Genomic DNA, 17,491 nt, shown 5'->3' with positions numbered 1-17,491 from the left:
CACACACACACACACACACACACACACACAGGATGGTTCTCTCTCTCACTCACACACACACACAGGATGGTTCTCTCTCTCTCACTCACACACACACAGGATGGTTCTCTCTCTCTCTCTCTCTCTCTCTCTCTCTCTCTCTCTCTCTCTCTCTCTTTCCCTATCTCACACACACACACAGGCTGGTTCTCTCTCCCTCTCTCTCTCTCTGTCTCTCTCTCTCACACACAGTCTGGCTCTCTCTCATACTCTGTCTCTCTCTCTTTCACACATGCACACACATGCACATGCACACAAACACTAACGCAGAAGCTGTGTGGATTTGTTTGCTCCATCTCTCTCTCTCTCTCTCTCTCTCTCTCTCTCTCTCTCTCTCTCTCTCTCTCTCTCTCTCTCTCTCTCTGTCTCTCTCTCTCACACACACACATGCACACAAACAAACACAAGCAGGCAGGCTGTGTGGATTTGTTTGCTCTGTGATGAGGGGGATTATGGGATGAAGGAGGCGAGGCCACAGCAGTTCATTTCAGACCAAAGCTGCTCTGGGCAGCAGCAGCAGCGGCGGCGGCGGCACAATGACGGAGATAAATGTCCCTACAAATGCCGGACATCTCCACAACCTGGACGAATGAAAGCCGTTGACGGCGCTCAGCACAGACTCCTGTACTTTTTATTCCAGCCAGTGCGTGTCGGACCTCGGACCCGTCACGGCCTCTGTTCCCACGGCGCGGCGGTGGCGGGAGTTGCACAGAAACAAGGGGCGGCGGTCTAAAAAGTGGTGGATGGCGAGGGAATACCGGGGGCATTGAAGCCACTGACACCTAAAACGGTGAACTCGATGTGCTGTTTCTGAGAGGGACTTGATTTTTTAATTTCCCACCGCAAAACGGCACGAGTCAAAAGCATCAACATCGCTTTCTGTTGGGTGGACACTATTTCTGCTGCAATGTGGGGAAAAATACAAGTTTGGAATAATTTAAGCACCAGGATGAATACTATATCAACTTTTTTCCCCGCTATCATCATGATTTTGGAGAAATAATGGTTTTTTTAAAAAATCTTTTTTGCACTACACTACAGGACAGCAGGAGACGACACAGCCTGGGTGTGCAGGACTGCACGGTGGCAGTGGAGCAGCGCTACTCTCGAGCATTAACGTTTGATTCATCCATCTGTATTTTTACCTGCCGAGACTCAGAGACGACCACTTTGATGGACATACTCGTGACATGGAGACGGATCATTCTATCCCACTGCTATGTTTGCATCCACTTCATCTGGGGGCTAACTTTTTAACGTTGACTGCTCACTAATGTACCAAATACCCCCGGTGTAGCAATGACTCTGCTGTATGTGCAACTCAAAGTCTTTGCAGAGTTTTTTGTTTTGTTTTTTGCATTCAAGTTGAGGACAGTTTTACTTTTGCACACACCGGAAGCTGCAGAATGAGATGACCGACTGATGCATACGACCCATCGACAACACAATATGGGAATGGAGCCGTTGGATTCTCACGGCGATGGTGTCCTTATCTAGTATGCAATTTATCTAAAGTCCTGGGAGTTTGTTATTTATTGGGTCCAATGTGGTTTCCAGAGACGCATGAGCTGTCTCTGGAAACCACAGAGCTGAGACTCTCTGGTCTTTGTGCTCATGCTAGTGAACAAGGCGCGAGGGGATCGCTCCCAACAACCACCAAGAACACCAACTTTGAGGTCTAAGAAATATCCATTTCTCCGCTGGTTCGAATCCCCGTGTTACCTCTGGCTTGGTCGGGCATCCCTACAGACACCATTGGCCGTGTCTGCAGGTGGGGAGCCGGATGTGGGTATGTGTCCTGGTCGCTGCACTAGCCCCTCCTCTGGTCGGGTGGGGTGCCTGTTCAGGGGGGAGGGGGGAACTGGGGGGAATAGCGTGCTCCTCCCACGCGCTACGTCCCCCTGGTGAAACTCCTCACTGTCAGGTGACAAGAAGTGGCTGGCGACTCCACATGTATCGGAGGAGGCATGTGGTAGTCTGCAGCCCTCCCTGGATCAGCAGAGGGGGTGGAACAGCGACCAGGACGGCTTGGAAGAGTGGGGTAATTGGCCAAGTACAACTGGGGAGAAAGGGTGGAAAAATCCACCAAAAAAACCAAAAACAAAACTATAAAATGTACCCCTATCCCCCTGAAAGGTGTTGATATTCAACCTCTTCAGCCTTTTGTGGCAGCAGTGCAGCGCTGGGGACTCCTCCGCGTACCTCAGACCGGTTCATGTCTTTTTTATATGCACCCCAACACAAACACAAACTGTCACAAGAGACTGTTGTTTAATTTTTGGACTAGAACGACTGAGATTTCACTCCTGCCTAAAAAGACCACGGGCGGTCAAAATGACCGCCGGTTTTTAAACTCTGTATTCTGTCCAGATAAACACCCAGTTGAGATATTAATGCGTTGCGTATGTTAGTATGTCTGTTAACAAACGACTGACAACAAAATTAACATTTTAACCACTTTAATACTGTAACGACCACGGATGTGTAGACTCACTAGCCCTTGGCTAACGGGTCGGACCCTTTAGTCGACTGGTTAGCGCAGTCGCACATGGTGCGGGCGACCCGGGTTCGCATTCTGGCTGAATTCGCCACAATACGATTTTTTGATTTTGTGTGATGGCCTGGCGGCCCCCGCCTGCCGCCCAATGACTGCTGGGATAGGCTCCAGCATCCCCGCGACCCCGAGAGCAGGATAAGCAGTTTGGATAATGGATGGATGGACTGTTTTTCAAACAATTTAAAATGGCCGCTGTCCAACGCCTGTAAATACTGCAGCGCCTCGGTGGTAGTCATGGTGCGTCTGTAACCAGACATGTTGGCAATAATCAAAAATCATGTTCAGACTATTTCTCTGCACTGGAGGGCGCTAGTGTGTTTCTAGGACAGAGCAATGAACTCTGCAAAGGAAGTGACGCGACCAACACACGTCGTAAATAGTGACATTACGCACACGATGACGCACACGATGACGCACAAATTACGCGCGGCCATTTTGACCACCCATGGTCGTTTTAGGTAGATCTTATTGTAACTTTTTGTGCAATTGATCTAAAATTCATTTTAATACAGATATATGCAATGTTGGGAGCATCCAGGGGGCGGCAGGTCTGTCTCTTCAGTTGTTAAGCGATCTGGTGTTGTAGTGTTTTCATGCAGTGTGGTGTAATTCTTGAACTTCCTGTTTCCGTGTTGGGAGCCGTGCATACCACGTGGACGGTAGCGTGTTACACGAGGCACATTTCAAGGTTTTGATGAGTTGCGGCTGCTCAGCCTCCCTCGTGGTGCTGTGGACGGCTGATTTACACAGCTGGGAGGTGGATGTCAGGCGGATGTCAGGCGGATGTCAGCCATATGGTTCATTACAGGAGAGGGGAAGGCGTTCAGCAGCATGATCGCATCCTCAGGTGTCATCAGCGAGGAGATTAGCTTTTTTTTTTTTTTGGCATAATGCGCTCCCCTGGTGAACTCGCACTGCTTTGTAATCGGCGTTGATATGCGAGGCATTATGGCTGGCCTGTTTTCCTGTCTGTCTCTCTGTCTCACCCCCCCCCTTCCCCAAAACCTTCACTGACATTGTTAATGTAATCTGCCATAAGCAAATCAGCCGTCGTGTCAGTGGTCTCCCAACCACCTCGCTTCTGCACAATTTCACACGGTGGCTCAATACCGGGTTGGTCACACACCGGGGCTGGTCACACACCGGGGCCGGTCACACATGGGGCTGGTCACACACCAGGCCGGTCACACATGGGGCTGGTCAGACACCGGGCCGGTCACACACCGGGCCAGTCACACACTGGACCTGTCACACACCGGGCCGGTCACACAGCCATCGATTCCCTATCTGAGGTAGCTGTTGCAGTCGATTTCATTAAGCAACTCTTTCTCACTCCACACACACACACTGAACAGAAACACACACACACACACACTCACGCAGACGCTCAAACACGTGCACATGCACACACACACACACTCAGATATACACACACGCATGCACGCACACAGATACACACATGCACGCACACACATACACACATTCAGACTCGCACACGTGCGCATGCACACACATACACAAACTCATACACACACATGTATGCACGCATACACGCACACACATGCACACACTCAGATACACACACATTCACGCATACACGCATGCACACACACACACATACACACACGCACACACACGTGCACGCACACACATTCATACACATATACACACTCAGATACACACACACACACACACACACACACACACACACACACAGACGTCACTAACTGGACAGACTTGACTGGGTGTAGGAAGACTAGCATTGTGCAGTGTGAAATCTCGGCCAGCGGTCCATGCAGCCACGCCACCGTCCCTCTAAACTTCCACATCCCCAAAACATCTTTGATTAGTAATCTGTATGGATCTGAAGGTGCTCACTCCACGTCTCACCAGCACTGACAAGCAAACACCCCCTCTCCCCCTCTCCCGGTACTAGGATAGGGTCTACTAATTGTTCCTGAATTTATCACATATCTGAGTTTAACTCCGGCCTCGGATGATTTAACACCCAAATCTGGGAACTGCGATCTCTGCTGGCGCTCTCTCACTCCAGTCACTTCCTGTGAATTACAAATACTGTCCAGTCAATAGAAAGGTGGTGTCCTCCGATAAAAATGAAAAATTCTTTTTAACCACTTGTACGCCGATTGCCACAATGAGCCATTTATCACAGCATCAGGTTTACCTTCTCATGTCGGAAAACCTTGAAGACGTCATTATGAAACTTCCGGCAACAACTCTTATCTATATTAACGACTTATATTGTGTTTTTATCTGTATTAACAACTTATATTGTGTTTTTCATTGCATTTATCCACAACTGTTCTCGTGGCCTCATCCTTATTAATATTTATGAGCTGACCTTTGAGTGACGTGCAAGGAAGGGTGGGCGAGGTTTCATTGTTTAATGATTCGATTGTGATTAGCTGTATGTAAATGAGTCTGATGACACGTACATCAGACAAAAATAAATCCTCTGAGAGAAGCTGATCAAGGGGGAGATCTTTTTTTTTCCCCACCCTTTTTCTCCCCAGTTGTAACCCAGCTAATTACCCCACTCTTCCGAGCCGTCCCCGTCGCTGCTCCGCCCCCCTCTGCTGATCCGGGGAGGGCTGCAGACTGCCACATGCCTCCTCCGATACATGTGGAGTCGCCAGCCGCTTCTTTTCACCTGACAGTGAGGAGTTTCGCCAGGGGGACGTAGTGCGTGGGAGGATCACGCTACCCCCCCCCCCCCCCCCGAACTGGCGCCCCGACTGACCAGAGGAAAGGAGGCGCTAGTGCAGCGACCGGGACACATACCCACATCCGGCTTCCCACCTGCAGACAGGGCCAATTGTGTCTGTAGGGACGCCCGACCAAGCTGGAGGTAACACGAGGATTCGAACCGGCGATCCCCGGGTTGGTAGGCAACGGAATAGACCGCCACGCTACCCAGACGCCCCCCGGGGAGATTGTTCAAAGGAATGACCTCCACCTTGTTCTTTCACCAGAGAGATGGTGAAAACCGCGTGATGGTGAATGTGCTAGGTGATCTCAGATGATATTAGTGTGGCAGTTTCACCGCGACTTCAAATCATTTCATGCGAGCTCTCATTGTCCCTTCTGTTTGCAGCCACAAGAACAAGACGTCGGGCTGGCCGCCCCCCGGCCCGGGCTCCTGGGGGGGCCTGCAGGGGGCGCCGTATGTGTGGGACGGCGTGAGCAGCGTGAGCCGAGAGGGACGGGACTACCTCAGCAAGTGAGAGCCCACACACACACAGACACACACACTCTTACACACTGTCACTAGCATGCACGATCGGGCACATGCATGTATGCACACACACACACACACACACTACATATGGAAGTTTTTCTTACACAGGTCACTCTCTCTCTCTCTCTCTCTCTCTCTCTCTCTCTCTCATCTTTTAATGCTAAACACTTGACAAACACTTGATGCCTGCAGCACATTTCCGCAGAATACTGATGGACCGCTCCCTCCTCAGCACACCTCCGCTTTTCCTGCGACTTGTCATCTCTCCTCTCTTCTTCTTCCCTCTCATCTCATCTCATCTCCATCCTTTCTTCCCATCTCCTCTCCATCTGTCTCTCCCCGTCTCCTCTCTCTCCTCTCCTCCCCTTCCTTCCTCCTGCCCTTCTGCGTTGTTCTCCGCTTTCATTCCCCTCTCACCCTCCCTCCCTCTTTCTTATTTTACCCTTTTTTCTTCTCCTCTCCTTTTCTCTTCACTTCTTTTCTCCTATCTCCTTTACTCTTCTCTTCTCTACTTATCCACTCTCCTCCAGCTCTTTTGTCTCCTCACCTCGCCTGTACATCTGCTCACCCCCCCCCCACTCCCCCCCGACACCTCTGCAGCCTCTCGTCTCCTCCATTTTCTCCTGGCTCTTGACCCTCTTGCCCCTGCTAGTTTCTCTCCTCGCTCTCTGTTTGCTCCTCTGCTCCTCTGCTCCTCTCCCGGCCTCGGCGACCTTCTCTGCAGCTTTTCCCTCCTTGACACCAGTCCTCCTTGTCTCAGTCCACAGGGATGGTGGGCAACATCTGAAGTCCGTCTCTGTTTTCTGCTCACCGCTCCATGTACTTCATAGTTAGGTTTCGTTTTCACAGTCATCCATCCTTTTCTTCACACGGGTCCAGCTTTACACACGGGTCCAGCTTGTCATCCTACAGCTCGATGCGGTTAATGAAGGATGAGTCCACAATCCTTGCTCAGTGTAAGAAGAAAAAAAAAATCCACGGTTCATCTGAAGCTAATATAATGCTACGGCAGTGTAGCGTGGTGGATTTGAAAGGCCATTTTAAAAATGTAGTTTTTTACTGCTAAATTCCCAATTAATGCTGCAGTAATCTTTGCACGCCATGTTTTAGGAAATGCCCTTAACCGACAGTAAAAAACACCTGTAAAGTTTAGAAATGACCATCATTATAATACCCTAGGATAGACTGCTGTAGCATCATCTTAGCTTTGTCTGAGCCGTGGAGTGTTATTTATTTTTACACTGATTTTGGATTGTGGATTTGTCACCCGTTGATTACATTGAGGTGGCGCAGTGGTTAGCGCGGTCACTTCACAGCAAGAAGGTCCTGGATTCGAGCCCCGGGGTAGTCCAACCTTGGGGGTCGTCCCGGGTCGTCCTGTGTGGAGTTTGCATGTTCTCCCCGTGTCTGTGTGGGTTTCCTCCGGGTGCTCCGGTTTCCTCCCACAGTCCAAAGACATGTAGGTCACGTGAATCGGCCGTACTAAATTGTCCCTAGGTGTGAATGTGTGTGTGTTGGCACTGTGATGGACTGGCGGCCTGTCCAGGGTGTCTCCCCGCCAGCCACCCAATGACTGCTGGGATAGGCTCCAGCATCCCCGTGACCCTGAGTAGGATAAACGGTTTGGATAATGGATGGATGATTACATTGAACTCCAGATGATAAGCTGGACCCGTGTGTCCGGTATGATGGATAAGATGGACGACTGTGAAAAAGACACCTACCTGTGTATCCCATGAGCGGTGAGTGTGACATGGCGATGGACTTAATTCCTTTAACATGTGCTGATTCTCCTCGGCTTGGCTGGACACGAACTGTGTGTATCGTCGTCATACACCTGTCGCTTGCTTGAGTGCTGAAGCACCGCGCCGCCATAGCTTCTTAATGGAGCTGTAAAGTGCACTGTGTGGCTGACTTGGTTGTGCTGATGGGACGCAGTAACTGTAGATGCTGCAGATGATGAGGATTTGGAAAAGCCCAGCACTCAAGACAGGCTCAGTGAATTCTCTCTCTCTCTCACTCACACACTGTCTCTCTCTCTCACTCACTCTCTTTCACTCATTCACACACCTTTTTCTAACTTTTTCAATATTTCCCACCCTCCTTACTCTTCTCCCAATCTCTACTGTTCTATCCATTATATTGCTGTGCCTCACTAACCAAATCTCTCTTGTCACTGTGAAATATGTTCATCTTAACAAGCCATTTAGTCCTGCGGCTGGTCTTACTCAGCTGTTTTACCTTATATCAAGATTGAAATGACTGTTGACGATTGGTCGGATAGAGTGTGTGTGTGTGTGAGTGTGGGGGGGGTGTCTCATTTCACTGGGTGTGAGAATTTAATTGAACATGATCTCAATATTGTGATGGAAGACTTGCTCACTGGTCTTTTAGATATATAGTTGAAAGGTGAATTGAAAATTATTTCACTCCACCTTTTTTTTTGTCTTTCGTTTGATTTGACTCGAATCACATTTAAACCACTTTCTCTTCCGGTGCATCTGGGTCCATTGCAACAGCTTTTCTCCACCAGATATATTAGTCAGCATTTGTTTTAGCTCATAAGGTCCTTTCCTCTTTCCTCTGTCTCCTTTTCCCCTCCTATCTTTCATTTCCTTTCCTTCTCTCCCCCCCGGGGGATCAGATCTGACCAGGGTGGCAGGTTTGTACCCAGAGAAAAGCTGAAGGCTTACGTATAGAGTTATCCAACCAGAGTATCACAATTGGATTTCTAGGAGAGGGCGAGCGAGAGAGCGGGCGAGCAACAGAGAGAGAGCGATCAAGAGAGAGACAGGGCAAGAGAAAGAGGGTGAGAGACAGAGAGGGTGAGAGAGCATCTGTATGAGTAAAGTGAGTGATTAAGGTGTATTGGATGGGCTGTTCCTCTAACCTTTGCTTATTTGATCAGGTGGGTATTAGCCGATACTGTCAGTCCGTGTTCAGAACACAAATGCATTTGTCACTCTGTTCAAGCTCTCTCAGAGGTCTGGATGGCGTGCCTTGTCTTGAGTTAGCATTAATTTAGCATTAGCAGATGTTAGCTTGCACACACTTGTAGTGCTGCACCGCAGAAATGCCACGTTAACATGGAGACAACAGCAAGATTTCCTATCCGGTCTGTCGCATACCATGATAATGTAACAGTGTACGACCACGGATGTGTAGACTCGCTAGCTTGTTGGCTAACGGGTCGCGCCCTTTAGTTGACTGGTTAACGTAGTCGTCCGTGGTGCGGGGAACTCAGGTTTGATTCCCGCTTACTCCCTGAATTCGCGCTACATTACGTTTAATCATGTGATTATTTGCTAAGACCACTTAAAGTAGTTCTCCACAAAAAGCGTCCTTATTTTACTCCTAAAAATGCCCTTTTTAAGATGAAATGACTAAATTAGATAACTCAAGATAACTATTCTTAAAGCACGCTAAACAGTCTTACATAGCTAGCTCTTGATGAGTCAGTGAATCTTGAGATATGATAATAGTATTAACACAATATCTATATACAAGAAAAAATATCATATTTAAGAATCTAACTTAGACTCATCACGTTGAACTGTTTGGTGATGCAAGATATGACTTCAAACCAAGAGCAGTTTTCAAATAATACTCCCTTGAGCCGTTCAGACCTCATTTTGTGAGAAATTCATCACAATATGACATTATCCAGAGTTCAACCCCCTGAAATGCCATTGAATGACAATTAGCACTAATGCGTGTGTGTCTGCATGGGTTTAGTTGCATGGATGTGTGCACTTGTGCCTTTTTTTACTCAAGGCAGATTTATCAGCAAAAGAAAAAGCGAGGACACCTTTTATTTTAAACCATTAGGTGTGTGTAATCTCACAAGGATGGTACTGGAGAGACAACGGGAGAGATTGGGAGCGTTTTCTTTTTCATTTCCAACGTGCCACATTGGGGTGGGCCATTCTGTCACGGTTTCCGTCCTAGCACCAGGATTCGACCTTATGGATTCAGCTTTGCACCGTCCCGGCCACCCCAAGGTTTGACCTCCTGGAGGGATTAAACCCCACCGATCCTGACCCGTGGGGGGATGAGCCCGTGTCCCGGATTGGAACATGCTTCATTACCGACAGATTTAGTCTGAGATTTTAGTGTTGTATATACAATGCTGTGTGATCCAGTGTTGGGGAAGGAGAGAGAGGGAGAGAGAAAGTGGGGGAGAGAGAGTGGTGGAGGAAGGTCATGGTCCAGATTGTTGGAACATGCTCTGTCAGAATCGTATCTTCGGTACATTGAAAAGTATATGTGTGAATAAGCAAATGTGTAACAGGTTAGAACATACCTACATTTGAGCTGTGTGGTATATTAACGCGAGCCTGAGATGGTAACACGGACAGGTTTTACAGACGGGGGATGTTAAGCGAGGGATGCCGCCGTTTCCTGTTAGCACTGCAGAGCGTTAGCTTGGAGAATGGACATCGTACCGAATGTCAATGTGTGTTTCATTGTGTTTGGAGGGGAGCGAGAAAATCTATCTAGGCCGTGCTGCATGGACAGGAGAGAGAGAGAGGAGGAAAGGACAAGAAGGAAGAGCGGGAATGATGAGGAAATGTTGGCCAACTGACAATAGACACCCTGTACTAAACTTTATGAGAGAACGGAACGGCTGCCAAGAGAGCATTTACAGCACCATGTGAAACACAGAGGAATAGATAATGGGGTATGAGAGAGGGAAGGATGGAGAGAGAGAGAGAGAGAGCGAGAGAACAAGTTAACCCCAATGAAACTTGATTTAACTTAAGGACAGGGTGTTTTTTTGCTCGCTGCGCGTTCTCAGCGGAGTGGCCAGGGCGGGTGTCTGAGGATCAGCTGAAGAAAAAAGACTCTGCCGTTGTCAGATTTGATGGGATCGTCTGCATTTACATTTAAAAGAACCTCAAACTCACGGTGACTTAAGACGAGGGCAGTAATAGAAGATAACTCCTGTCAGTACTAGTTTTAAGTAATACAAGATAGTGCGAGTACCAAACATGATCACTATTTCGAGGTACGACAGAGATGTGCACGTTAAGAAACAAGTCATTAAGGCGTTTGGCGTGAGATAACAGCGTGTGGTTTGGTTTGCCGCTGAAGTCGGCAGTCTTCGCTCCCTCCTGGAGGATGCCGTGCAGCATCGGGGTTGGTCTCTGGATAAAAGATGGGGTCAGGTATGAACAGACACGAAGAGGCCTCGTGTAATCCCCGCCAGCAGCAACCTTGGTATTGTGAGATTAGATGGCAAAGCCCCCAGCCCCCACCCCACACACACCCCAGCAGCTGTTTGCCAAGCCACGGCACTGCATCTGTTTTTTCTTCTTCTTTCTTTTCAATGATACTGTGCCTGCTTCTGTTTGAACATAGTTTGTGTGTGAGGGTTGGGGTGGCGGCTGAGTGACAGTCCCGTGTTCAGTCAGACTTTCTATTTTTCTACAACAAACCGCTGCCTCGGTCAATCTCATAAAATCAAATCCAGCAGCAGTTGTCTCAACCATGGCGAGCACTAATATCGTGACGGTCCCAACAAGCGATGCGAGAAATAAAATCTCGGCCCGGCAAACTCTCATTTTCGTCCCGGTGATTTTAGCTGATCCTCCCAGGCGCGTCGGCTCTCCATCTGATTGAAGTTTACAGGCGTAGCAAGCGGAAAAGGTGCGACGGATGTGTGTGTGTAATTTGTCGCCAAGCGACAATTTGTTTCTTTCCAAGTTGCCCATGATCCCCTTATGTCCTTAATTCAGCCAGACCTCAGAGTCTGGGGATAACCTCACCAATCACCGGGACACGTCTGCTCCCCCTCATGTATTGTAATGTGAGTCCATATGAAGAAACGAGGGGAGACGTGGGCAGGTAAACACACATTTTCCAGGATGATTTCCCCCAAGTCAGTATCGACCGAGTTTCATTTAATGCATTTGGATCTGAAGCAAAATATACCTTGTCCCTTCAAATCAGTATGTCCCTTTAACACAGAGTATCATTGATATATGAGGAGAACCTGCTGAAGTCCCATTGAAAGTTAATGTGACTTAATGAAATTACTCATTAAAGCCAGTTCAGAGAGGAGATGTCACGTATTGCAGATTAAATGGGGGAGACCCGCTAAAGAGGGATTTTTAAGATGTCCATGAAGGCTTGATGTGTGTTAACAGATTTACTCGATGCTGAGAAGAGGTCCCTAACTTTCTGTACACTTGGCGTACATACCAGGAATCAGGGACACTTTGTCGTTTCATTTCCTGCACTTGCACACATGATTTTTTTTTGGGGGGGGGGGGGGGGTTTGCCCCCTTTTTCCTCCCCAATTGTATCTGGCCAATTACCCCACTCTTCGGAGCCCTCCCGGTCGCGCTCCACCCCCATCTGCTGATCTGGGGAGGTCTGCAGACTCCTCCGATACATGTGGAGTCGGTAGCCACTTCTTTTCACCTTACAGTGAGGAGTTTCGCCAGGGGGACATTGCACATGGGAGGATCACGCTACCCCCCCCCCCTCCAAATAGGCACCCCGACTGAACAGAGGAGGCAGTAGTCCAGCGACCAGGACACAGAACCCACATACGGCTTCCCACCCATAGACATGGCCAGTTGTGTCTGTAGGAATGCCCGATCAAGCCGGAGGCAACACGGGGGTTCGAACTGGGATCCCCGTGTTGGTAGGCAATGGAATAGACCGCTATGCTACCCGGACGATATTGATGTTTTCAAGGGGCGGCACAGTGGTTAGCGTGGTCACCTCACAGCAAGAGGGTCCTGGGTTTGAACCCTGGGGTAGTCCAACCTTGGGGGTCATCCTCTGTATGGAGTTTGCATGTTCTCCCCGTGTCTGCGTGGGTTTCCCCCGGGTGCTTCGGTTTCCTCCCACAGTCCAAAGACATGTAGCTCAGGTGAATCGGCCATACTAAATTGTCCCTAGGTGTGAATGTGTCGGCTTTGTGATGGTCTGGCGGCCTGTCCAGGGTGTCTCCCCAGCTGCTGTCCAATGACTGCTTGGATATTGGATGGATGGATGATGTTTTGAAACTAAGACTGAACAAGTTGAACAACTCACGTGATGAACACAGTGGATCTAATTCTAATGTCGTTCTCTGAGTTCTTCTTCTGACGTACTGGATCAGTTAGTTAGAAAATCTCCACTTTCCTTCTCCACAGTCCACATACAGTACTGGGAACCGACCTCCATCTTTGTTTTTTATTAATGCCTCTCTGTCTATGTTCCAGCCAAGTGTCCCAGAGCAGTTCCCTGGAGGAGGTGCGTCCGGATGGGGTCCCCCCTGCCCCTCGACTGGTGGAGATGAGGCGAGATCCCGTCCTGGGCTTCGGTTTTGTGGCCGGCAGTGAGAAACCGGTGGTGGTTCGCTCTGTCACGCCAGGTCAGTCAGAACGTGTGGGTCGTACATGTTAATGTGTGTGTGTGTGGGGGGGGGGTGAAGCATGCGCGGCGAGTAAATTGTTATGCCCGCCTCCTCTTTTGTGCCTGGCCTCACAAAATCTTTCTGCTCTCCGTTATCTCAGGTCTCACATGGGTCTTGCTTTGCGTTCAAGAGTAACCTAGGAAAAGCAAAACAAAAACATTGTCTGCAGTTTTCTGTACCTTGACACGAGATGGATGACGATGACCTCAGCCACCTCTCCTGTCCTCGTTGTCAGCACTGCAAAGTTAGCCAGTCACGTGCAAGCATTGCTGTATGTCCGATCGTCACAAAATAGCACAATACTGCTAAGCGAGAGTCGCCGCACGACGGCGAGCCAGAGGCTGACGGTGAAAATTTCCCAGAATCACCGGCTACATAAGTGATGCCAAATGGAAGCAGCATTAGCATCCTTTCCCTGTCCTCTCTGGGTTCCAGTAGCTACTTAGGAGGAGACAGATTAGACGCCTCAGTAATCAATCACCGCTGAACTCCGAGGAGCAGAATTAATTAATATTCTATTTACTGCCTTTGGCCCTGGGAGAGAATATGCACAAAGACACTGCAACAGATTAAAGCTCGTCCAACATACATCAGAACACACACACACAAACAAGTGACATGTTCAATCTGTCATGAGCTAATTGTACATGGACACACACACACACACACACACACACACACACACACACACACACACACACACACACCATATCTCCCTGTACTTGTGTGGACCCCTCATTGACTACGTTCATTCCCTAGCCCTTAACCCTAACCTTAACCATCATAACTACATGCCTAACCTTTACCCTTACCCTAAAGTAGACCCTTTTCCTCATGGGGACCCATAAAATGTCCCCACAAGGTAGGTGGTTTCAGGTTTTTCCCATTCTAATGAGGACCAAATGTCCCCATTAGGACAGAATAACCTGGTACACACACACAATATGGACTTGGCAGTCCATGGGTCCCCTTCACTCCAGCGTGATGTACCACACTTCCTTTCACCTGTCCACTCCGTAACTCATTTCCATGCTATCTTGGGCTAACAGACTGTCCACAGACTGAAACAATTAGTGCCTAAGTGTGCCCATGGGCAACATGTCAGCGTGGAAGCCCCGTCCAATTCATCTTGCTGTCCACATACATGCACACACCAGCACGGTGTGGTGATCCGCAGCCTGTGAGTATGTTGTGTATTGGCTGAAAAACAACACACAATGTCTCAATGATCCCTACAGCCATCAGTGTTCAAAGGAAACCGAGGCGTGAAGTGCTGACGATCACACAAGAGTTAGACACACCCTGTGCAGACACAACACCACAAACCTTCCGTGTGTTGTGCGTTGTCGGTTTGTGTTCTGCATGTATGTGTGTGTGCACCCACATGCACGAATGTTGAATGTGTGTTCATGCTTTGTGTGTGCGCGCGCGCGCACACATGCGGTCCGCATGTGTTGTGCATTGTCTGCGTTTGTGTGTTGTGTGTGCACCCACATGCAAGAATGTTGAACAAATACATGTATTCATGCTTTGAGTGTGTGTGTACATACTTATCTGTACACATGAGCATTTACATGTATTGTGCACCGTGTCATCTTTGTATTTGTTGGCACTTTACATGTGTATATTTTGTGTGTGTGTAGGCGGTCCGTCGGAGGGGAAGCTGATTCCAGGTGATGAGATCATCATGATTAACGATGAGGCCGTCAGTTCGGCCCCCAGGGAGCGAGTCATAGACCTCGTCAGGTAGAAACCTAATTCAGAGACGTTACACTTTCACTATTCCTTTACACAAAGGTTGTGCCAGATTCCTTCAACAACCTCCGAGAAAAAAAGATTATTTTATCCAATTACGTATGAAATGAATGGGTATGGCTGTGATGTTAACTAAATTATAATCTGAGTAAACTTTGGAACACTTAAGGACAACTAAGGACGACAAACCAGCCCCAGCTCCTCCCCGCTGATGAGAGGCAATGTCATGTCCTGTTCACACCAAACGCCAAGCGAATTTTTGCCTCGCAAATGGAGCTTGTCCTCCATTTTCTGACTCGACAGGACGCCAGGAGAATCTCGACATTGATAGGCTTTCATGATGCAGCGTCATGTGAATTTCAACTCACGCGAATACACGAAAGAGGCGTATTCGCCCCACGTCATGTGCGTCGTCCGGTGCGAATACACACAAGTTCACATCTTTGCATTGACTTTATATGCAATCTCATCGCGCGAAAAAAATTTCGTGTTTGGTGTGAACGCAACATAATAGTGGGGAACAAAATTACAAGAGGTCTGTGAATGTTCTCATTCATCCAGGTCATGGTTATCCAAAGGAGTTGAATCAAGTGCAACTGGACTTGGTATATATCCGTGAAGACGTTTCGCCTCTCATCCAAGAGGCTTCCTCAGTTCAAGCCTTTCTGACTAGACCAAGCTAATCTGACTGGCTGGTGATGAGACTCAGTATTTATCCTCTAGGAGTTGTTGTCAGAGCTATTGATATGCGTGGCTCTTTGTGATCAGATGTTTACCAACGCCCGTCGCTAACAGAGCCATAGATATGCGTAGCTCTTTTGTGTACCGATGTTATGGCCGCACCTGTCGTTATCGGAGCTATTGATATGCGTGGCTCTCCTGTGCTCCGATATCCTGTTTAGCGTTTCAGTGCACACTTCCAAAACTGTTTACTGCCGACTAGACTGACGTTTCAGATCAGAGGATTCATTCTCACGTGGTATTTCAATTTTCTGTCCTGAAAAAACTAATGAGATGTGTCACTCAGTGTGCGTGCTTGATTACAGTTGTGTGAGCCGGCGAAGTCAAGTCGGCCCAAGGCATCTCATTCCATTTCAGTCAAATAAATCAACTTTCTCTTGTTTATCTGCCATTGTTTTTCACGCATTCTCTCTTCTCTCTTTTTTTTGGCTTTGATTTGTTGTGGACTGTGATTTGTCATCCCCTCCACCAAGGAGCTGCAAAGAATCCATCATGCTGACTGTTGTCCAGCCCTATCCCGTGAGTAGATCAGCTGTGGCCTCATTAGTAATTGCAAATGGCTAAATGTTAGTTTTTATACATTTCTGACACCAGGCGGGTGGAGTCGACATAGTCGGGTAACCTGCTGGCCGTGTCCATGGCGGCAGAAGTCACCCATTTAAACAAATGCTTAAATATTATATATGCAAATGCAAATGATGTGAGTCTGCTTGATTTATTGTTCAGTTCCTCATGTTTATCAGCGCCACACACACTTATTCAGTTTCTTTATTTTTTTTAATGTGTTTAAATATTATACGGTCCACATCTGATTGTTTGATTTTTTTTTTTAGTCTTAGACAGATGTTTACAGTGTACTGTAACCCATCTTTCTCTTTGTGTGTACACCCCCCCCCCGTCTTTTCTTTTTCTGGCACGTTGCCTCATAGTCCCCCAAATCAGCATTCATCAGCGCAGCCAAAAAAGCTAAGCTCAAGTCCAACCCAGTCAAAGTGCGCTTTGCAGAGGAAGTCATTATCAACGGCCAGGTTCCAGTAAGTTTACACACACACACACTCTCTCTCTCCCTCTCCTCGTTCACTCACTCACATATACACATTGACACAAATACATGGGTATATACTGACCTATATAGCAAATGCCAGATGGTTACCATTTGCCATAGAGGACAACGCAGTAAGTCACAGACAGCCAAGTCAGTCACACTGTTTGACAGTCAATCAAGTTGGTCAGCCATGTTTGATGCCCTCTGAAATGCCCTCACGCGGTAAACCCCATCCATCTGGTGCTGTGTGACCACTTAATTCAGTCGCTGGAATGAAGAACAAAAGGTCTAATTTTCTCGTTTGTCTTTGCAGAACTCGGTGAAGGACAACTCTCTGCTATTCATGCCAAATGTCCTGAAGGTCTACCTGGAGAACGGGCAGACTAAATCTTTCCGCTTCGACAGCAGCACCTCCATCAAGGTGTGTGTGCAAGATGACCCTATGTCTGTGTTTACAATCCCTGAAGGAACAATCAACACTCACAAAATTAGAAGTCCCCAAAGTTATCTTCAATTACGGCCCCAGACTGATTCATTTGTGGGAGCAAATTAACACGAGTTGATGTGAAAATGCACTAAACCTTGAAATTCTGTGTCACCTTATTAGAGATTTAGCCATTTTAACCCTCGATTGGTTTAACAAATAAACCAAGAACAGGTTCCTCCTCACGACACCATGCTAAA

The 17,491-nt window shown here is 48.1% G+C and overlaps 1 protein-coding gene across 1 annotated transcript in view; it reads left to right on the top strand.

The window, feature by feature from the left end:
* LOC130131423 (FERM and PDZ domain-containing protein 4-like) overlaps positions 1 to 17,491 on the top strand; it is a 121,166-nt gene that overhangs the window by 90,262 nt on the left and 13,413 nt on the right. The window contains exons 2-7 of the mRNA XM_056301099.1: positions 5,712 to 5,837; positions 13,073 to 13,224; positions 14,910 to 15,012; positions 16,236 to 16,281; positions 16,692 to 16,796; positions 17,121 to 17,228. Coding sequence (XP_056157074.1) covers positions 5,712 to 5,837; positions 13,073 to 13,224; positions 14,910 to 15,012; positions 16,236 to 16,281; positions 16,692 to 16,796; positions 17,121 to 17,228 — 640 coding nt within the window. The remainder of the gene's footprint in view (positions 1 to 5,711; positions 5,838 to 13,072; positions 13,225 to 14,909; positions 15,013 to 16,235; positions 16,282 to 16,691; positions 16,797 to 17,120; positions 17,229 to 17,491) is intronic.

Source organism: Lampris incognitus, chromosome 21 (assembly GCF_029633865.1).
Source record: "Lampris incognitus isolate fLamInc1 chromosome 21, fLamInc1.hap2, whole genome shotgun sequence".
Classification (NCBI taxonomy): domain Eukaryota; kingdom Metazoa; phylum Chordata; class Actinopteri; order Lampriformes; family Lampridae; genus Lampris; species Lampris incognitus.
The sequence above is the reverse complement of the archived record's forward strand: the minus strand, read 5'-3'. Positions and strand labels throughout refer to the sequence as shown.